This window comes from Plasmodium cynomolgi, chromosome 6, assembly GCF_000321355.1.
Source record: "Plasmodium cynomolgi strain B DNA, chromosome 6, whole genome shotgun sequence".
NCBI classification, from domain to species: Eukaryota; Apicomplexa; class Aconoidasida; order Haemosporida; family Plasmodiidae; genus Plasmodium; species Plasmodium cynomolgi.
The window spans coordinates 475784-492177 of record NC_020399.1 but is presented as its reverse complement, the minus strand read 5'-3'; the positions used below and the strand labels follow the sequence as shown (position 1 = coordinate 492177).

At 46.6% G+C, this 16394-nt stretch overlaps 4 protein-coding genes across 4 annotated transcripts; 2 read left to right on the top strand and 2 right to left on the bottom strand.

Moving 5' to 3' along the window:
• Positions 1-324: 324 nt before the first annotated feature.
• PCYB_062010 (hypothetical protein) lies at positions 325-1018 on the top strand (the record flags this gene model as incomplete). Its single annotated transcript, XM_004221368.1, has 3 exons — positions 325-422; positions 610-687; positions 964-1018. The coding sequence occupies 3 exons, from the start codon at positions 325-327 to the stop codon at positions 1016-1018; spliced, it is 231 nt and encodes a 76-aa protein (XP_004221416.1).
• A 286-nt stretch (positions 1019-1304) lies between these two features.
• On the bottom strand, positions 1305-1691 carry PCYB_062000 (hypothetical protein; the record flags this gene model as incomplete). The annotated part of the gene is made up of 1 exon (XM_004221367.1): positions 1305-1691. A coding segment is annotated over one exon (387 nt), but the record flags the coding sequence as incomplete, so codon positions are not given.
• Positions 1692-2570: 879 nt separating this feature from the next.
• PCYB_061990 (cytochrome c oxidase copper chaperone) lies at positions 2571-2771 on the bottom strand (the record flags this gene model as incomplete). The annotated part of the gene is made up of 1 exon (XM_004221366.1): positions 2571-2771. The coding sequence occupies one exon, from the start codon at positions 2769-2771 to the stop codon at positions 2571-2573; it is 201 nt and encodes a 66-aa protein (XP_004221414.1).
• A 5286-nt stretch (positions 2772-8057) lies between these two features.
• On the top strand, positions 8058-13402 carry PCYB_061980 (hypothetical protein; the record flags this gene model as incomplete). The annotated part of the gene is made up of 4 exons (XM_004221365.1): positions 8058-9009; positions 9193-9626; positions 9963-10697; positions 10919-13402. 4 exons carry the CDS (start codon positions 8058-8060, stop codon positions 13400-13402), a joined length of 4605 nt encoding a protein of 1534 aa, XP_004221413.1.
• Between the last annotated feature and the right edge of the window lie 2992 nt (positions 13403-16394).

Sequence of the window (16394 nt, the reverse complement as noted above, 5' to 3'; positions counted from 1 at the left end):
CTGACACTGAAAAGGTCACCCCTGGAGTGAATTCATCGGCGCGTGATCAGCGTAAAGGAGTGACTCTTTCGAGCATTTGGATTAAAAACAAAAAACAAAGAACAAAAAACAAAGAACAGTTTTTGCGTCCCCCCAGTGTACGTACATACTGACGTACGAATGCATATACGTGCGCATCCGTGCACGGAGAATTCGCCGCGTTGAGTACACGGGAATGAGGCTTGTCCGTTCGCCCCTCCACCGAATATAGCCAAGTTCCAACCGAAGAAGGAAATTAAAAAGTATCGTCATCTCTCCAAACTTGTACAACACAAACATCACAAAATGGGAAAATACAATTTAATATTCAAGAAAAACTGGTTTGCAAAGAGCATTTTTGGGACCGTCGGCGTTATCGTTGTTCTGGATCAGCTAGCTAGATAGTACAAAAAAAAAAAATAAAAATAAAAAAATGTGCAAAATTTGGCACAATTCGCCTGAACAGTGCAGGTGTTTTTTTGGTTTATTTGACAAACAAGGCAACTCGTTTTGCACGAGTATTAGCATTTGTGTGTTTTTCCGTGCGAACTTCCCTCACACGATCTTTGTACACTTTTTCCATTCCCCAAGTCAGTACAACATCCCGGAGATTAGAGATCCCAACCTAACCATGTGGCCGTGGTGGCTGGAAAAAGTCGCCGCGAAGAGGTACGCCAAAATGGGAGCAACAGAGGGGAGGGTACATGTGTAGAGTGTTAACGCTGAGGGTGTGCCTTTTGTGAGGGGACCACACGATGAATAATCATGACTGCTTTGGCCCATAGAAATTTTCTCCCATTGATCCACACGTAGCTGTATGCACATGTGCGTTGCGCGGTATGCAATCTTTATGGCGTTATGCGGAGTGACCTGCACGGACGACCGCGAACAGCGTGACATCGCACCCCTCTTTCTCCATTTCCCCGTGTTAATTCCCCACTACAGGCTAGAGATGGACCAAGGAGACTACGCAACGGATAAGGCGGGAAAAAACGCGTAACGAATGGACCACACGAAATAATACAAGATGGTCGTCTGAGGAACTCAGCAAGCGTTTCCCAGTCGGGGGTGGGTATCCATTTGGTGTCTACTTGTTTATTTTTTTATTTTTATTTTTATATTTATTTTTTTATGTTTTTTTTTCCATGCATGTGATGGCTGCGCAAGAAAAATGCGCCACCGTGGCGACAACGTCGTTTTAAAGCGTTCACGTGTAGAGTAACCCTATCGGTGGGCGCACGCGTGGAAAAACAATCACACGCCCCTATGTATTCCCCCCGCTAACCGAAGTGCGAAGGCAAAAACTTGCGAGCACGCATAATGTTGGGGTTGTAATCAACCGGAGAGTCGCGTATCCGCAGGACATAGCTAGGCATTTGGAATTTGAACTTCTTGATGTCATCCCGTGAGACGTATTTTATTTTCATTTTTTCATTGTACTTTTTAACGGACAAATTTCTTTTACTCGCATTTCGACCTGACTGTAACCTTTCCCATCCAAATCTGGTTAAGCGAAATCGTAAAGCAACCTTGGAGTGGTTTTTATATTTTAATTTTTTTTTTCGTAATTGGGATACTCTGTGTCGGAATCGAATCAGAGTCCAATTGATGTTTTCCCTCGGGTTGTAAAATCGCTTCATCTGTTTGATTACGTCTATTTGTGTGCAGGTCATGTTGCTTATTCGTTGTTGCGCGGGGTTTGTACTGCTGATTGTGCTGCACTTGAACGGAGTATACGTCATGGTGCTTGCTTCCCTTCGGGGGGGCACATACTGCCTGACTGCGTTTGGATGTTTTGTCAATGTGGGGGGGAAGACCCGAAGGCACCTTCCAATTGGGCAGCTGCGCAGCAGCATTTTCGTTCGAGTAGAGGGTGGATGAGCGCTACTATCCTGTGTGCGGACGCAAAAAAGCGACTTCACCGACTTCGCCTGACGTTGTTCTTGTAGGGGTGGAGGAGGAAATCCTGCGGGAGGGGAGACGTACTTTTTAGCGTCCACGTGTGGGCCAATTTGCGTAAATGGTTAGAGGTGCGGGGTGCGCAGAATGTATTGTACGGCACTTGGTAGATGGTATTTTTTTTTTTTTTTTTTATGAACTGTTCATAATTTTTCCTTGCACGTTCATAAAAAAAAAAAATTGTGTGCAACTGCGCGCGGCCGGAAACAGTTGTTCCCTTGGGAGGAGTCCAAAGCGGAAAAAAGAGGCTCTTCCCGTGGTGTCCCCCCGCGTATCAGTGTGTAGCTCAGCTTCGGACGCGGTGGCAACGTGACTCCAAATGGTTGGTTCGTATAAAGGGGGGGTTGAGACGACGAAACGCACACAGCATTATTTACATGAACCGTTCAGGTTGTTACTCTCCTGGGCAGTCCCAGCGATTGGTGATTTTCACAGGTGGGTACCTTCTTTGAGGGCGTTATGCAGGAATTTTTCACGCAGTCTTGGATGTGCATCTCGACCGCCTTTTCTGCCTCGTTCCCTGCTGTGTCCCCTGCCGTGTTCCCTGTTGCCTTTCCCCCCCGTTGCTGAAGCGCAGCTGCACTGACAACGCCTCACTTCACGTCGAAGCCCTCATCCCGCAAACACTGGTTGTGTTCCTCAATGTACTTCCTGCACTGCTGCTCCCCGTGTTTGACGATGCACTCGTCTCGCAGCTTCTTGGTTTCCAAACAGACGCAGCAGATTTTCTTCTTAGTCGTCCCTCCCTTGGCCTCTTCACTGCTGTTTTTGAACGGCCAGTTAAAGAAGCCCATTTTCTTGTTGCAGTGGGTTGCGTGTACAGCGTTTTCGTGGCATGCAGAAGTTATGCTGGTATCGCGCCGTTTCCACGTGAGTGCGGGTGTGCGTAGTAGCGGCGAGGGAACAACAGTGGGGTACCACTAAAACGCGCACGAGTGAATTATGAGAAGGAGCGCACGTCCTTATCGACGCGCCTCTGCTCTAGCGGTTTGACTGTATATGTAAGCTTTGGTCATACCCCTTCGGGAGGAAGCCCGTCACGCTTGTTCTTCTTTCGAAGCGCTTTTCTGTGTTAACAGGGGTGTGGGGATTCTTCAAAGGGGGAGCAGATGAAACAAAGAGGGCTGTTCATTTTGCTCTGCTATTTTTTTGTGAGCTTTTGCTAACAGATGGTACTGCTTTTTCCTTTTTGCTTTTCCCTTTATATACATATACATATGTATATTTTTTTTTTCCTTTGTATAGCATAGCGATGTGTTTAGTAATGCGAACCACCCGCAGGCGATACCTTTTTTGGGCACGGCGATGAGGACCCGCTCCGCCTACGCACCATGGGCTCCACAAAAACGCTGGCCCGTTTTCCAAGCGGTGCAAAGCTACCTTTGTGGAAGAAGTGGCACTGACGGAGAGTGGCCCATTTGGTCATTTAATAAAATATATTCATCAATTCTGACGTTGCAGTGTAAGTACATATATGCATAACATAGAATATAGCATCGTGCAGGGGGATTCTCTCCCACTCTGTTGTCACCGGAACGACACGACTTTCATTTTTTACCTTACAGTGAAGAGAACGTCAACAGTGTCCCCCTCCCCCCCTAAAAGGGGTTGGTGGGATGTATTACCCCCGTGTTCCCCTTCCTACAGGCATATTTATCTGCTCTGCATAGAAGAGAGAAAAAAAAAAAAAAAAAAGGAAAAGTATGCACAAGCCAGAGGAAAATGTGCTAGCTGTACCTTGTATAGACAGTTAATCATCGGAAGGGAGCGATTATTGTGAGAAGGTTTATTTTCCCTTTCGTTTATCTCCCATCACGCATAAGACGGCTCTTCTCTGTTGAACAATTTTTCAACATCCATTTTCGCACTTCTCACATGTGTGATTCAAAGGAAGGGGAAAATCCCCCCGCTGCAAAGAGGCAGTCCCACCATTTTGCCCATTTCAGTTCCGTTCATCCATGTGAGTGTAAAAAATGCTTATTCCCTTCACCATGGCATACTTTTTGGTAAGCGTGACTTTTCGAATCCGTGTAGCGTAGTGGGTTACACACACAGGGCAGAAAAAAAAAAAAAAAAAAAAATGGAAAAACCCGTCGGGAAGTCTCCCATACTATAATGTCTAAAATGAGGGAGAAAAAAAAAAAAAAAAAAAAAAAAATTACGTAGAATCCCCATTGAGGATAATTCCTTCCGTTTATTCGTCGAACTAATGGCACAAGAGGGGAAAGCAATTTCGTCTGAGTTCTCATTTTTGTGGGAGCGGATGTGCATGCTCATGACAATAAAAAAAAGATGCTGGAACCTCCGCATTTTCAGCAGTGCGGCTACACATATGCGTGCAATCGAGGGAGAGACCTCAAGGATTGCCAATATTTTACTCTCTTCCTCCCACTCAACATACACCTGTGTTAGCAACCACGAGAACAAGTCACAATGAACTACACATGGTTGAAGAAAAATCTCGTGATTAAGTTTAGTAACGCTGGACATAGGTCCCAAAATGAGGAAGCGAAAGGGGCAATAGGCTCTTCTGCAAGGAGAAGGACCATAGAGGAGCTTTCGGGGGGAAGTAGACAAAGGGGAACAAACCACCAATGGGGGGTTGCAAATGACACAGTGGATGAACCAGCTGGCGGTGTGAAGAAAAAAAAAATCGACGTTTTGCTCGAGATAGATGATATTTTGAAGGACCACGTCCCTGTGAAGGAGGAGGACGTTGGAGGCAGCAGGAAGAAGGGAGCGCAACAGAAGAGTGGGGCACTTGGCGCCGCAAGCCAAGGACAGGCGGCGCTGGCGAAGGCATCATCCGTAGCGCCACCCGTAGCAGCATCGTTAGCGTCACCCTTAGCACCACCCTTAGCATCGACGTCGCCTTCTGCACCTACTTTGGCAAGCGCTGCTCCATCACAGGGAGGGGTCGCCAACGGGTCGATGCTGCCCCCCCTTGGCCAGAAAAGCGAGAAGAAAATGTCGAGCAGTGGGCAAGAGGGTGCATTTAAAAGAAAACTCGACATCGTGGAGGCGAGCTTCAGCGTGGTGGAAAAGTGGGCCACACACATCGAGCTGATTGACTTTGTGAGGAACAACATGAAGAACAACGAGTTTATTTACGTGCGCAGGTGAGCGCGGGGGTGCCGTCTTCTCGGCTTCGCGGGTTCGCGGGTTCGCGGATTCGCGGATTAGCGGCTTCATGGATTCGCGGCTCCTTGGGCTTATTGCACTGTTTTGTTAGACACCCCCCTCTCCCCTCTCCCCTGTCCATGCTTTACGCTTCATCCCATTGTAACTCCTTCCTGTCGCTTCTGTCCTTCCCATCGCTTCTGTCCTTCCCATCGCTTCTGTCCTTCCTCTCACTTCTATCATTCCCATGGCTTCTATCATCCCCACCGCAGCCTGCCCGGAGGAGGGTACGAGAAAGCGCCCTGCGGATCGAAAAAGGAAGAAGGAGTCATGTCCATATCGCTAAGCGGGGTGATGACGAACGAGAAAAACGAAACGACCTTCTACGAACTAAACGAATGGAAGAGTCACATTACTCTCCTGAACAGTGCCCTCAGCTTGAAATTCGTAAAGAAATTCCCCCTCTACAAATACTTTTTTCTCCTCAAAAATATGATAAAATCATCAAAATTCAAGAGGAAAAAAAAATACATAAAAGAAAATTTGTTGTTTCTGAATGAACACTTCCTGAGGGGGTTCATAGAAATACAAACGATTTTGGATGAGCTGAGAGAGTACAGACTTGTCGACACAAATATTAACGACATGAGTTTAGATCAGTTTCGTGATTTACAAGGAGAGTATTTTCCCAAATTTGATAGCTTCATTAAGGGGAAGCTTAATCATATTGCTACCGTCATTTGTGAATATAGCTTAAAGGCGCTCAATGATTTTTTGGAGAAGAACGGCATTGTGCAGGGAGGGCGTTCCCAGGTGGGTGGTGGGCCCATCGTAGCGGTGCGAAGTGGAGTCGCGCAAAAGGGAAGGACTATCAGGGGGTCACAAAAGGGGGCGCCCAGTGTAACCATGCAAAAGGGGGCGGACTCTAATGCCAACGCAAGCGGCGACGTCAGCATCGACGTGTACTACAACAAAATCGCACTAAGCAACTGCTACTGTGTCTACATAAAGCGCTTCATACAGCTGTGCCAGTACTTGTGCGACGACACCCTGAGGAGCATCATCCTGCACACGTATGACTATTTTCTTGGGCTACTGAACAACTATTTTGAGGAGGACGAAAATGAAGAAGATAGACAGGGGCAGGAGGGGACTGTCGAGAAGAACTGCAGGGTCAATGGAGACACGTCCACTCCATTTAGCGGAACGAAGGGACCTACTAATGGTGGAGCGACTCTAATGAGGCAAGTCAGTGGAGGAGCGATCTACTCCCCCTATGCTCAAACGGGGGAACCTGGTGGCAGTTGTAGGGGTAACGAAACCACGGAGGCAAGCACACGGGGAAGAAACAGCCCAGGGAAGCTGCGCGACAAGGACGGAACCCCATACAGATTAATAAAGCAGGAAAATAAAAAAAGCAATGTCAAGTCGGACAGTGCAAACGTAGGAGTTAATCTAAACAGCATGTATAGCAAAAGTAACAGCTCGGGAAATAAAACCAAAAATGAAGTATGTCTGTTCAGCGTTGTTCTGCACGTGGAAAAGGGCCATTTGAGAATTACCCCTCAGTGTGACCTACTCATCAACACACTAATGCAGTGCTTTTATGTGGGCATTGAAAATATATGCATGCGTGAGGAATTTTTTAATTACTATAAGGTGCGTGAGTTTTTCTTTAGCGAGATTTTTGTGGATAGTGTGATTTTTCGCGGGGGCAGGGGAGAGGCTCGAGGCAGCGCCCTCGGAGTGGAGCCACTCACCAGGGGGGCGAAAAGCGGAGCGGAACCGCGTCAGGAAGAACCGCATCCAGCAGAACCGCGTCGGGAAGAACCGCTTCAAGTGGTGCCGCCTCAAGTGCTGCCGCCTCAAGTGGTGCCCCCGACCGGCTTCGCCGGCGCTATCGGGGCGGACGAAACAATTCGGCAGCTGGACGAGGAGCTGAAGGAAAAAATGAAAATAATGTACAGCTCGATGGTGGAATCTTGTGGCGAATTCGAGGAGGTGATCCAACTACACAACAAAAATGATCAGATCCAAGTCAATCAGGTAGATATCATGAATACGCAATCCATTTCGCAGCTTTTTACATCTTTCAAAGACTTGGAGAGTAAAGTCAAGAGAATGGATAAACAGATACAGATACACCTGTTTAAGGTAGACAACGCACTCCTAATAGATAATCTACTAAGTAACATCAGGACCAAGTGGAACCACCTCATCAGCTACTTACCATTATTGAGTAACCAAACCATCGAGGAGCTAACCACCAAACTGGACCAGTCGTTCAACCTCATAAATAATATCCCGTCCACCATTAACGATTTGGTAGAGTACATAACCTTCACGAATAAATTCGCTAATGAGCTGGTGAGTATAGAGGAGAACGTAGAATCTATATCGTCCCTTTTTTTACTTTTCAAAAAATATTACATAAGCATGAGTGGGAACTACACCACCAAAATTTTTCACATCAATCAGAAAATGAATGCCATGAAGAGTATCCTTCACAAGGAAAAAAATTATGACATAGAATTTAGCAACCTCTTTAGGGAACTCACTCTTGAGATAGGTCGAGTGGAACAAAACATCCAAAAAATTCTCAATATAGTAAAGGGTAGCCTCGTCCATTTTAACTTCGTGCATTCCCTTGAAGAGATGGAGTGTCTTCTCGAGTGCGTGACTCCCATAGGGGACATCCATGAGGAGTACTACTCCGGAGAGGGGAGAGGAAAAGAAACCAATTCAGATGGTGCCCATGACTCCCTATTCGAGATCGGCTCAGATGATGAAATACGAGTGCTAGACGAACAGACCAAAAGACGTTGTTACATATTCGAGCTGCTGGAATTCCTGAGGAGAAAAATTTTAGACGTTAAGAAGGACGTAGATAAATATCTGCTCTATCAGAAGGTATTAAAAAAAAAAAAAATGCATTCGTAAATTTTAGCTTGCTAAAAAATATGTTCCTGAATAACAGTCTTGCCATTTATGCATACTACAAGTACCTATGTTGTAATGAGAGACATCGAAGGGAGAAGATTTTTCGGCTGGATGTAGATTGTGTGTCTTCCGAAATAGGTGCCATAGATTTGTATTTCAAGAGAATCAACAAGAATTTTGTGAATGGCGATTTTTACGAGCGCTGCAGTAGGTTCCACAGGACGTACGAGAGTGCGCTGCGTGTGCTGAGGCTGCTTAGCGTGGTGCGCGGCAGCCGGGAGTACTTCCAGCGGGCGGTGGCCGTGTTAAATGGCGCCAAGGGCGGGGCCGCGCCGGAGGACGTGGCGTGGGTCAGCATGCGCGGTGTGGAAGGTGCGGAAGGCGTGGAAGTGGAAGGTGCGGAAGTGGAAGGTGTCGCTGCTGAGCTTAACCGGGATGACCCTAACCGGGATGACCTTAACCGCGATAACCTTAACCGCGATGACCCTAACCGCGATAACCTTAACCGCGTAGAGGCGCGCCCCGGCGCGCTGCCCAGCGCCGATGAGAAAATCGAACTGTGGCAGCTGCTCCACCTGCACTTCGCCAACAGCATCCCGGATCTGGAGAACATCTGCTTCGAGTATGAAAAGGAAAAAAAAATGAACGAGCAGCTGGAGAGACTCAAAGCAGCTCTAAAGAAAAACAAAATCGACATCACCCTCGTGAACAAAAAAGCATACTTCGTTAATAACGTGGATGAACTGTTACAGAATTTGAAGAGAATCCTCGCAGAGTTATTCGTCCTACAAAACGACTCCTTCAGTAGACACGTATATCCAGAGCTGTATAAGCTCTCCACTCAGATCAGAAATTTCAGCAATATTTTAGTAGTCATTAAGAAGATACAGCCATGCTATCTTCAGCTAGCTAAACATAAAAATAGCGAGCTGAAGAAGGCTCTAAAAACGGACCAGCTATCCTCTATAGTAGGTAAATACAAGCAGATGTGCGAAGATTTTTTTATCTACCCACAGATAATGAAGCATTTAGAAAAAACATACCAACTGCACGAATTTGAAAAAACGGAAAGGGAGTTAAGAGCCATTAAGGAAGAGGTAGAGACATATACTCTACAACGGAGAAGCGAATGGTATACCTTCTTCCTACTCACAGATGAAGATTTTTTAGATGTTTATTTAAATATGAACGAGCTGAAATGCCTGAACAGATACGTACATAAGTTATTTCCTTATGTGAAGAAATTCATTTTTCAAAATGATTCCATCTGTGGGATCATAAGCTCTGATAACGAACGGGTTCTATTCAGGGAAGAAATAAAATATAAGAAAACTGAGTTTTTGTTAAATGAGATTAACAACGAAATTAAAAATGCAGTGATGAGGAACATCCATGGATATGCTGCTCGAAAGGAGTTCTTGGATCAACTCAAGGAAAATTCTTATCTCTTTTTCTGGCAGATGAAGAACTTACAGCAACTCTTCATTCTGTTAAATGTTTACTTTACGCACATCTGGGAGGGATTCGTTCACGATGTGCAAAAGGGCAAATATGTCATCTACCTGCTCATGGAGAACCTGCGCCGGATGGTGTGTGTGGCGGCCAGGGGGAGAAACGCACTAGCAGGGAGAGATGCAAGCGGACGGGAAGACGATCCACATGGGGGGGGAACGCTTGGAGAGGGAACATATGGAGATGGAACACTTGGAGAGGGAACTCTTGGAGGGGGAACTCTTGGAGAGGGAACGCTTGGAGGGGGAGCACTTGGAGAGAGTACCCCCCGCCAGGATGCGCAGCAGAGCCCAAGTCGCGAAGTGGGCCAGGTAAACCACGGCCAACCACTACAGAGCAACAAAGCCTGGGAGATGACCTTCACCTTCTTCGCACAAATGCGAGATAATTTTCAGACCTTCCTAAACGAGCAGAGCAGTGGAGCCCCCACGGGGAACTCCTCGTATGGCTACCTACAGCAGGTGAAGCACGACCTAGACAAAGAAACCTATCGTATCCGATTTTTTCATCACAGTATAAAATACAAATATGAGCTTCTAGGGAATGAGAATTACGGAATGGACATTTTATATCACCAAAAAAGTTATGGGTTCTTTTTTTACAAGTACATTCAAAATGGATTCATTTTATTGCCATCCAGCAGCATCTACGGGATCAGTCACTCAAAAAATTTTTCCACTCTCTTAGGATTTCACTATATCTTAATTAACAACAAGGAGTTGCAAAAGTCGGATTTGCTCAACTACATATCGTGTAGCTTGTGCTCCAATGTGTCCGTTTTTCTTCACCAAGTAGATGCGTACCGACCGGAGGTTCTAGCTGTCCTGAATGAGCAGCTAGCCAATATTAGAAACCATTTGGTTAATAAAATGAAGTCGATAAAGATCAACGGAAGTGAATTCAACCTCAGCAAAAAGAGCCTAATATACATATCCCTGTCAAACGAATCGCTTCCTTTTGGAGAGTACTACTCAGAAGGGCGTTCTGTAGACCCGGTGACCAGGCTCCATTTTTCCCTTTCAGTACACGAGCCGGCTAAGCCGTTTTCAATGACGGTCCTGCTCCTTGTCTTCCTCTCCTGCGGGCCCACCCGAGCTCGTGCCTTGGCCTCCGCGACGTATGCGGCCTTCCAGTATTTGAAGCAGCACGTAGGGAAATCGAGAGAGGGGAGTCGCGCAAGGGAAATCGAGAGAGGGCGCTCGCTTGTTAAAGAGAAGCCACCATTTTTATTAGTCAGCCGCATCGCTTCCTTTCCGCTTGCCCCTTTTGATTGCTCCTTTTCCACTTGCCCCTTTTCCACTTGCCCCCTTTCCGCTTGCCCCTTTTGATGGCCCATTGGACCGACCCCCTTCTCCCCACCTCACCGCAGGAATCTCTGAAGGCGCACCTAGACGAAAGGACGCTACTCCGCACAGTAAAGATGGCGAGGCGTGGGAAGAATCAATGCGAGGAGTACACCGTGGCGAAGGGAATCATCAAGCACGTGTGTTCTTTTGTACAGAGCTCCAAATGGAGGGAGCTGGCAAAGGATATGTGTCTCCTGTTTAACATCCCCAAGGAGTGGAGAGACCGGTTACTCAAGTGGGTAGAGAAAAAAGACGAAGCAGATCAGCAAGAACTCTACGCAGTGGAAGAGATTAGTCAAAAAAAAGGATCCAAAGAAACCTCATGGGATCAACAAATCAATCACATAGTAACCCATTTGATGATGGAAAAAAAAATGACCTTCATGAAATATCAAGTACAGAAAGCTATACAGCTGTATAAAATACTGAATCATTTTTGGTTTCGCCAAAGTGACGAAATGAAGCGCGACGAGAGAGTCATCACAAACGTTTTGCTGGTAGGGAATAAGTTTGCTGGACGAAACACCATCGTCTTTGTTCTGGCTAGTTTGATTAATCGTTTGGAGATGGCAGAGCAGGGGTGTTATAATCACTGCACTGTGGAGAACATAGACTTGAGTTACTGCGAGGATGGGGATTGCCTCAGGTTTGTGTTCGGTCGCCGTGGAAGAGGCACCTCTGTGGGGGCAGGGGCGAGGGCAGTCTCGGGGGCAGTCGCAGGGGAAGGAGCAGTCTCAGGGGCAGTCGCAGGAGGAACCCCCGTTAATGCAAGGGACCACCCTAGTGAAGCACCTCTCGGGGTGAAGAACGCCCAGGTGTGCACCAACAAAATGGGGAGAAAGACCAAAAGGAGAGGTGGCCCCACCGATGAAGGAAGAAATAGAAAGAATGACCCAAATGAGAGGAACTATGCGAATGAGGGTAACCAGCGGGGTGTAGAAGCTCTACCTCTGATGAAGAAAAGGGTACATATCCGTGTGATGAAGGTACGGGACGGTACCTTCGTCGAGAGGATTATGAGCCACACGATGAAGAAGAGTCTGCTCAGTCAAATGGATAAATCAGAAGAAGGTGATTGCAAGCACCACTGTTATGTATTCACTCTAGATCGATTAACACAAGTGTCTCCGAATCTAATTGGGAAATACCACCACGTGCATGTAAGACACACCGTCCCCTTCCTCCCCTTCATCACACATGCCGTGGAGCAAATAAAAACGTACAAATCTGCCAAGAAGAAAATCGTCAAGGTATTTGAGGATTTATTTATCGAAGCGTTGAACTTTTTTAGGAAGCACAGGAAGAGAGAGGGAGGTAAGAAAATGGGGTTGGGTGGAAGGAGTGGACAGAAGAACGCTCCGTTTGAGAGAACCCCTGGAGAGGCGTTAGCCCCTTCCTCCCCGTTTCTTCCACATGGGGGGGATGTTCGCAGGGGGGGAGAGGAATTCCAGGGATCAGGATCGAGTCAAGATCGTGGTGGCAGTTGGCGTGGGCGTAACGAGGAAGGTCCCAAATCGGTTGAAGAAGCAGGTGGGGTGGAGGAAGCAAATGGAGTGGAGGAAGCAAATGGAGTGGAGGAAGCAAATGGAGTGGAGGAAGCAGATGGAGTGGAGGAAGCAAATAGAGTAGACGAAGCAAATGGAGTAGAGGAATCAAATGGAGTAGAGGAAGAATCTGATGAGGAAGGCGATGAAGACGTAGTGAAGAAAAACGGAGTGATCCATTTTCTTCACAAGGGAAGGGTCCAAGTGAATGTCCACGTGAACACACTGATTAGCCACTTTGTACAGTTCGTAGATTACTTCATAACAACACTTAAGGAGAAAAAGGGAACGGAAAAAAAAATCCTAGATAATCATCTAAGTAATATAATTACCATCAGCTTTGTCTACGCCCTTACGTCCTTCATGGATAATAAATTCAGAACCCAATTTGAAGGGTTCATATTTAAGCACATAAATAATATATCGATAATACCAAGGAACAGCTCCTTTGTTCATCTATACTACAATACAGAAACGAATAAAATCATGAGACAAGAAAAAAATTTTTCAAAGGAAAATATTCACATAAGTAAGGTTGATCTAGTGGACAATGCTTTATTCATTAATGATAGGTACTTCCTTTTTGAAGACCCCAATATTCTCTGTATGAAATATATGATAAGAATTTGTTCCTACTTACGTATGCCGCTTGTTCTGATGGGTGGATCTAACTCAGCTAAATCGATGTGCATTTATAACCACTTGAATTCGGCTGACCAGAAGAAGGCGAATCTTCACAACATCAGCTTCCGCTTCAACGCTCTCTTTCGGTACAGCCGAATTGTAAATAAATTGCGGCGCTCGTTTGACCTCTCCAGCGGGTCTGTGCGGGACGACGTGACGATATTCATCGATGACGTTAACTGCCTGGGCGGGGGCTCCCGCCTCACCATGGAGTTTCTCTACGCCCTCGCGGGGAGCAGCGTAAGGAGTGCATGCCGCGCGGTCATCACGGATGCATAGACGAGTGCTTCTTCACACGGATGCGTAGACGCGTGCTTCTTCACACGGATGCATGGAGGCGTGTCCATTCACGCGTGCTGCTACATTCACGCGCACTGCTACATTAACGCGCACTGCTACATTCCCGTACGCAGGCCTTCTTCGACCGGGAGCTCGCAAGCGACGTGGCCCTGCCGAGGCGAAGGATCTTCTGCACCTTGAACACCGAGCAGGCGATGCGTACACAGGAGGACTGCCACGACTTGGAAAAAATGCATGGACACCTTTTCGTCCTCAACGTTGGAGAGATGGACTCGCGGGACATCCACAGCGTCTACTCGAGCGTCATCGAGGCGCTCTTCCTGAAATATGTAAGTTGGAGGGGCGGCAAAGGGGTGCCTGGAAGGGGGCCATGCAATGGTGCGATGGGAGGGGGCCATGTAACAGTGCCATGTTATAGTAGCATGAAATGGTGCTATGAAATGGCGCAGTTGGAGGGACACCCCCGCATTAGTACGCCCATCGCGCCGCTCATCGCTCCTCACCGCTAATCGCTCCTCACCTCTAATCGCCCCTCACCGCTAATCGCCCCTCACCGCTAACCCGCAGAACTTCTGCGAAGAGGTGGTTACCGAGTGCAACAGCTTCATCAAGTGCATCCTGGAGATATTCGAAGGAGTCATGGGAAAGGCGAGAGGAGAGCAAGACACGCTGTACCTACACACGAACAGAATGAATAACCTAATTAACCACCTGCTGCTCTACGACAAGGACATAACCAACAGCATTAATGATATTTTGATTTTCTTCAAACAGGACGTGTATCGTATCTTCTGTAGTGATGTCATTTCACATGCGCAGGTTCAGAAGTGCAAGCAAATCATTGAGCAGTCCTTCACCACACGGTTTAGTAAATACATCCTACAGCAAAGCAACGAGTTATTTTTAAGTCGACAAGAAAATAAGCTGACTGTTCAGGTAAAATCGAGTCTTTGTAATGACCAAGAAGGGAAAATAAATCTTAGCTTCGTAAATAGCTTTTTTGAGGATAAAAATGTAGAATTTTTTTACCATGATGTTGTAAAGATGGTCTTGATCATAAATTCTTTTCTCCTTTTGAGAAGAAGCAATGTCATTTTTTTGAATGAACAGGAGGACTTACTACGAAAAATTGTTTCTATTTATTGTGCATACAAAAATGATCATGCAGTCTTTTTGGCGGATGACTTGGATGTGGCTAAGGGGCAACTGCGGGAGGCTTACCACCGTACAGTGAAGTCGCTTCTGATGGAGGGGGAAGTAGTTAATAATAATTCCAACTTGGAGGTGGAATCAGTGGGGAGAGCTAACCTGGAAGACTCCATCGTGAACCCTCACGAGAGAAACCTCTTTCTGGGCCGCTTCCCCCAGAGCGAGGAGTACCTGGACCTGATGGATAATGTACTACACAACGGAGACCTGGATAGACTGTACGAAGACTTCACTAATCAGTACTACCTAGATATAGTGAGCCTAATCAAGCACAGGCAGGTCTGCATAGGAGCAAACATGGAAAACTACATCGCCCCGATGATCCTAAACAGGAATCATTTTTTCTTCTTTACGAATCACTATCGGGAGTTTCATCAGATACACTCTCTTCGGTTTGTGCATTTATTCAAGTCGTGCCATGTCGTCCACTTGGACTTTTTCAACTTTGAGGAGAGTACCATTTTTCTGTTCAACTTATCCTTGCCTCTTTACAACTATATGAAGGGCAGACCTACGTACCGCTTCCCCAGTGAAGCGCAGTGTGGGTTGGTCCCTGCATCTATTTTAGATGTGGAGATTCCTCTGGAAGTTCGCTTCCTCAATAGGATAAGTGGAAGTTTGAACGGGCTGCTAGCGAATCAGGGCGTCTACCACCACCAGTGGGATCATCTGCCACCCCGTTGTGCGCACACTAACCAGTGGGATCATCTGCCACCCCCAAGGAAGCCACCCCTTTGGAGGAACACCATCCCACAGTTTGACGCAGCTATATTTGTGAAGAAGACACACCAAGTGTTCACCACACTGAAGAGGAAGGAACTGAACCCGTTGTTGGACAAGCAGGAAAAATGCAAAAGGTTTATTGATCAGCTAGTCAGCCAAAATGAAGAAACACACAAACTAGTGTATGAAATAAAAAACAAAATTTGGAAGAAGCAGAAGGAAATGGATCTTATGAACAACCATGTGGAAAACTCCTTGAGAGAATACAAAAAAAAAATACATAAAGAGAAAAATAAGTTGAAAAGAATTACCAAGGAAGACTTCAGTCACTTTAAGTATGAAAATAAAAACAGGTATGGAGGCTTCCTCAAAATCGTGTACCTTTACTTTGGCCAACGGAATGATGAAAAACACATTAACAGCTCCTTCCATTACTCTTCTTTTCTTCGACAAATAAAGAATTTAGATATCGATTCTGTTACAAGGAGTCTCATCCTGAAGTACGAAAATGTATCGAATGTTGAGAGGTTCCTAAATTATACGTTTGTTCAGATTATAAACTCTTTTATCGTTTCGATTAATGATTATGTGAAGAGGAGGGACTCTCTTTTGGTGGAACGGAAGGGGTTGATTGAGTTAAGTCAGGATGTCTATGCCTTGCGGGAGGATTTGAGGAGGGCGCTGGTAGGCGCGGCTTCCCCGGATGTGCGCGGTCTGCTGGTAAGCGTGGCCACGGCGCGCCGCTACGCAGTTGGTGGAACTCAGTTGGTCTACTCAGTTGGTGTTACTCAGTTGGTGCTACTCCCCCACACAACGCTGCTCACCCACACACAACGCTGCTCACCCACACACAACGCTGCTCACCCACACACAACGCTGCTCGCCCACACACAACGCTGCTCACCCACACAACGCTGCTCACCCACACAACGCTGCTCACCCACACGCACGCAGGAGGATCTGCTCTCAATTGACCACGCGACGAAGGAAGAAATCGAGCGAAGGACGCATACCCTCCTTCCGCTGAAGAGCGTCCTCT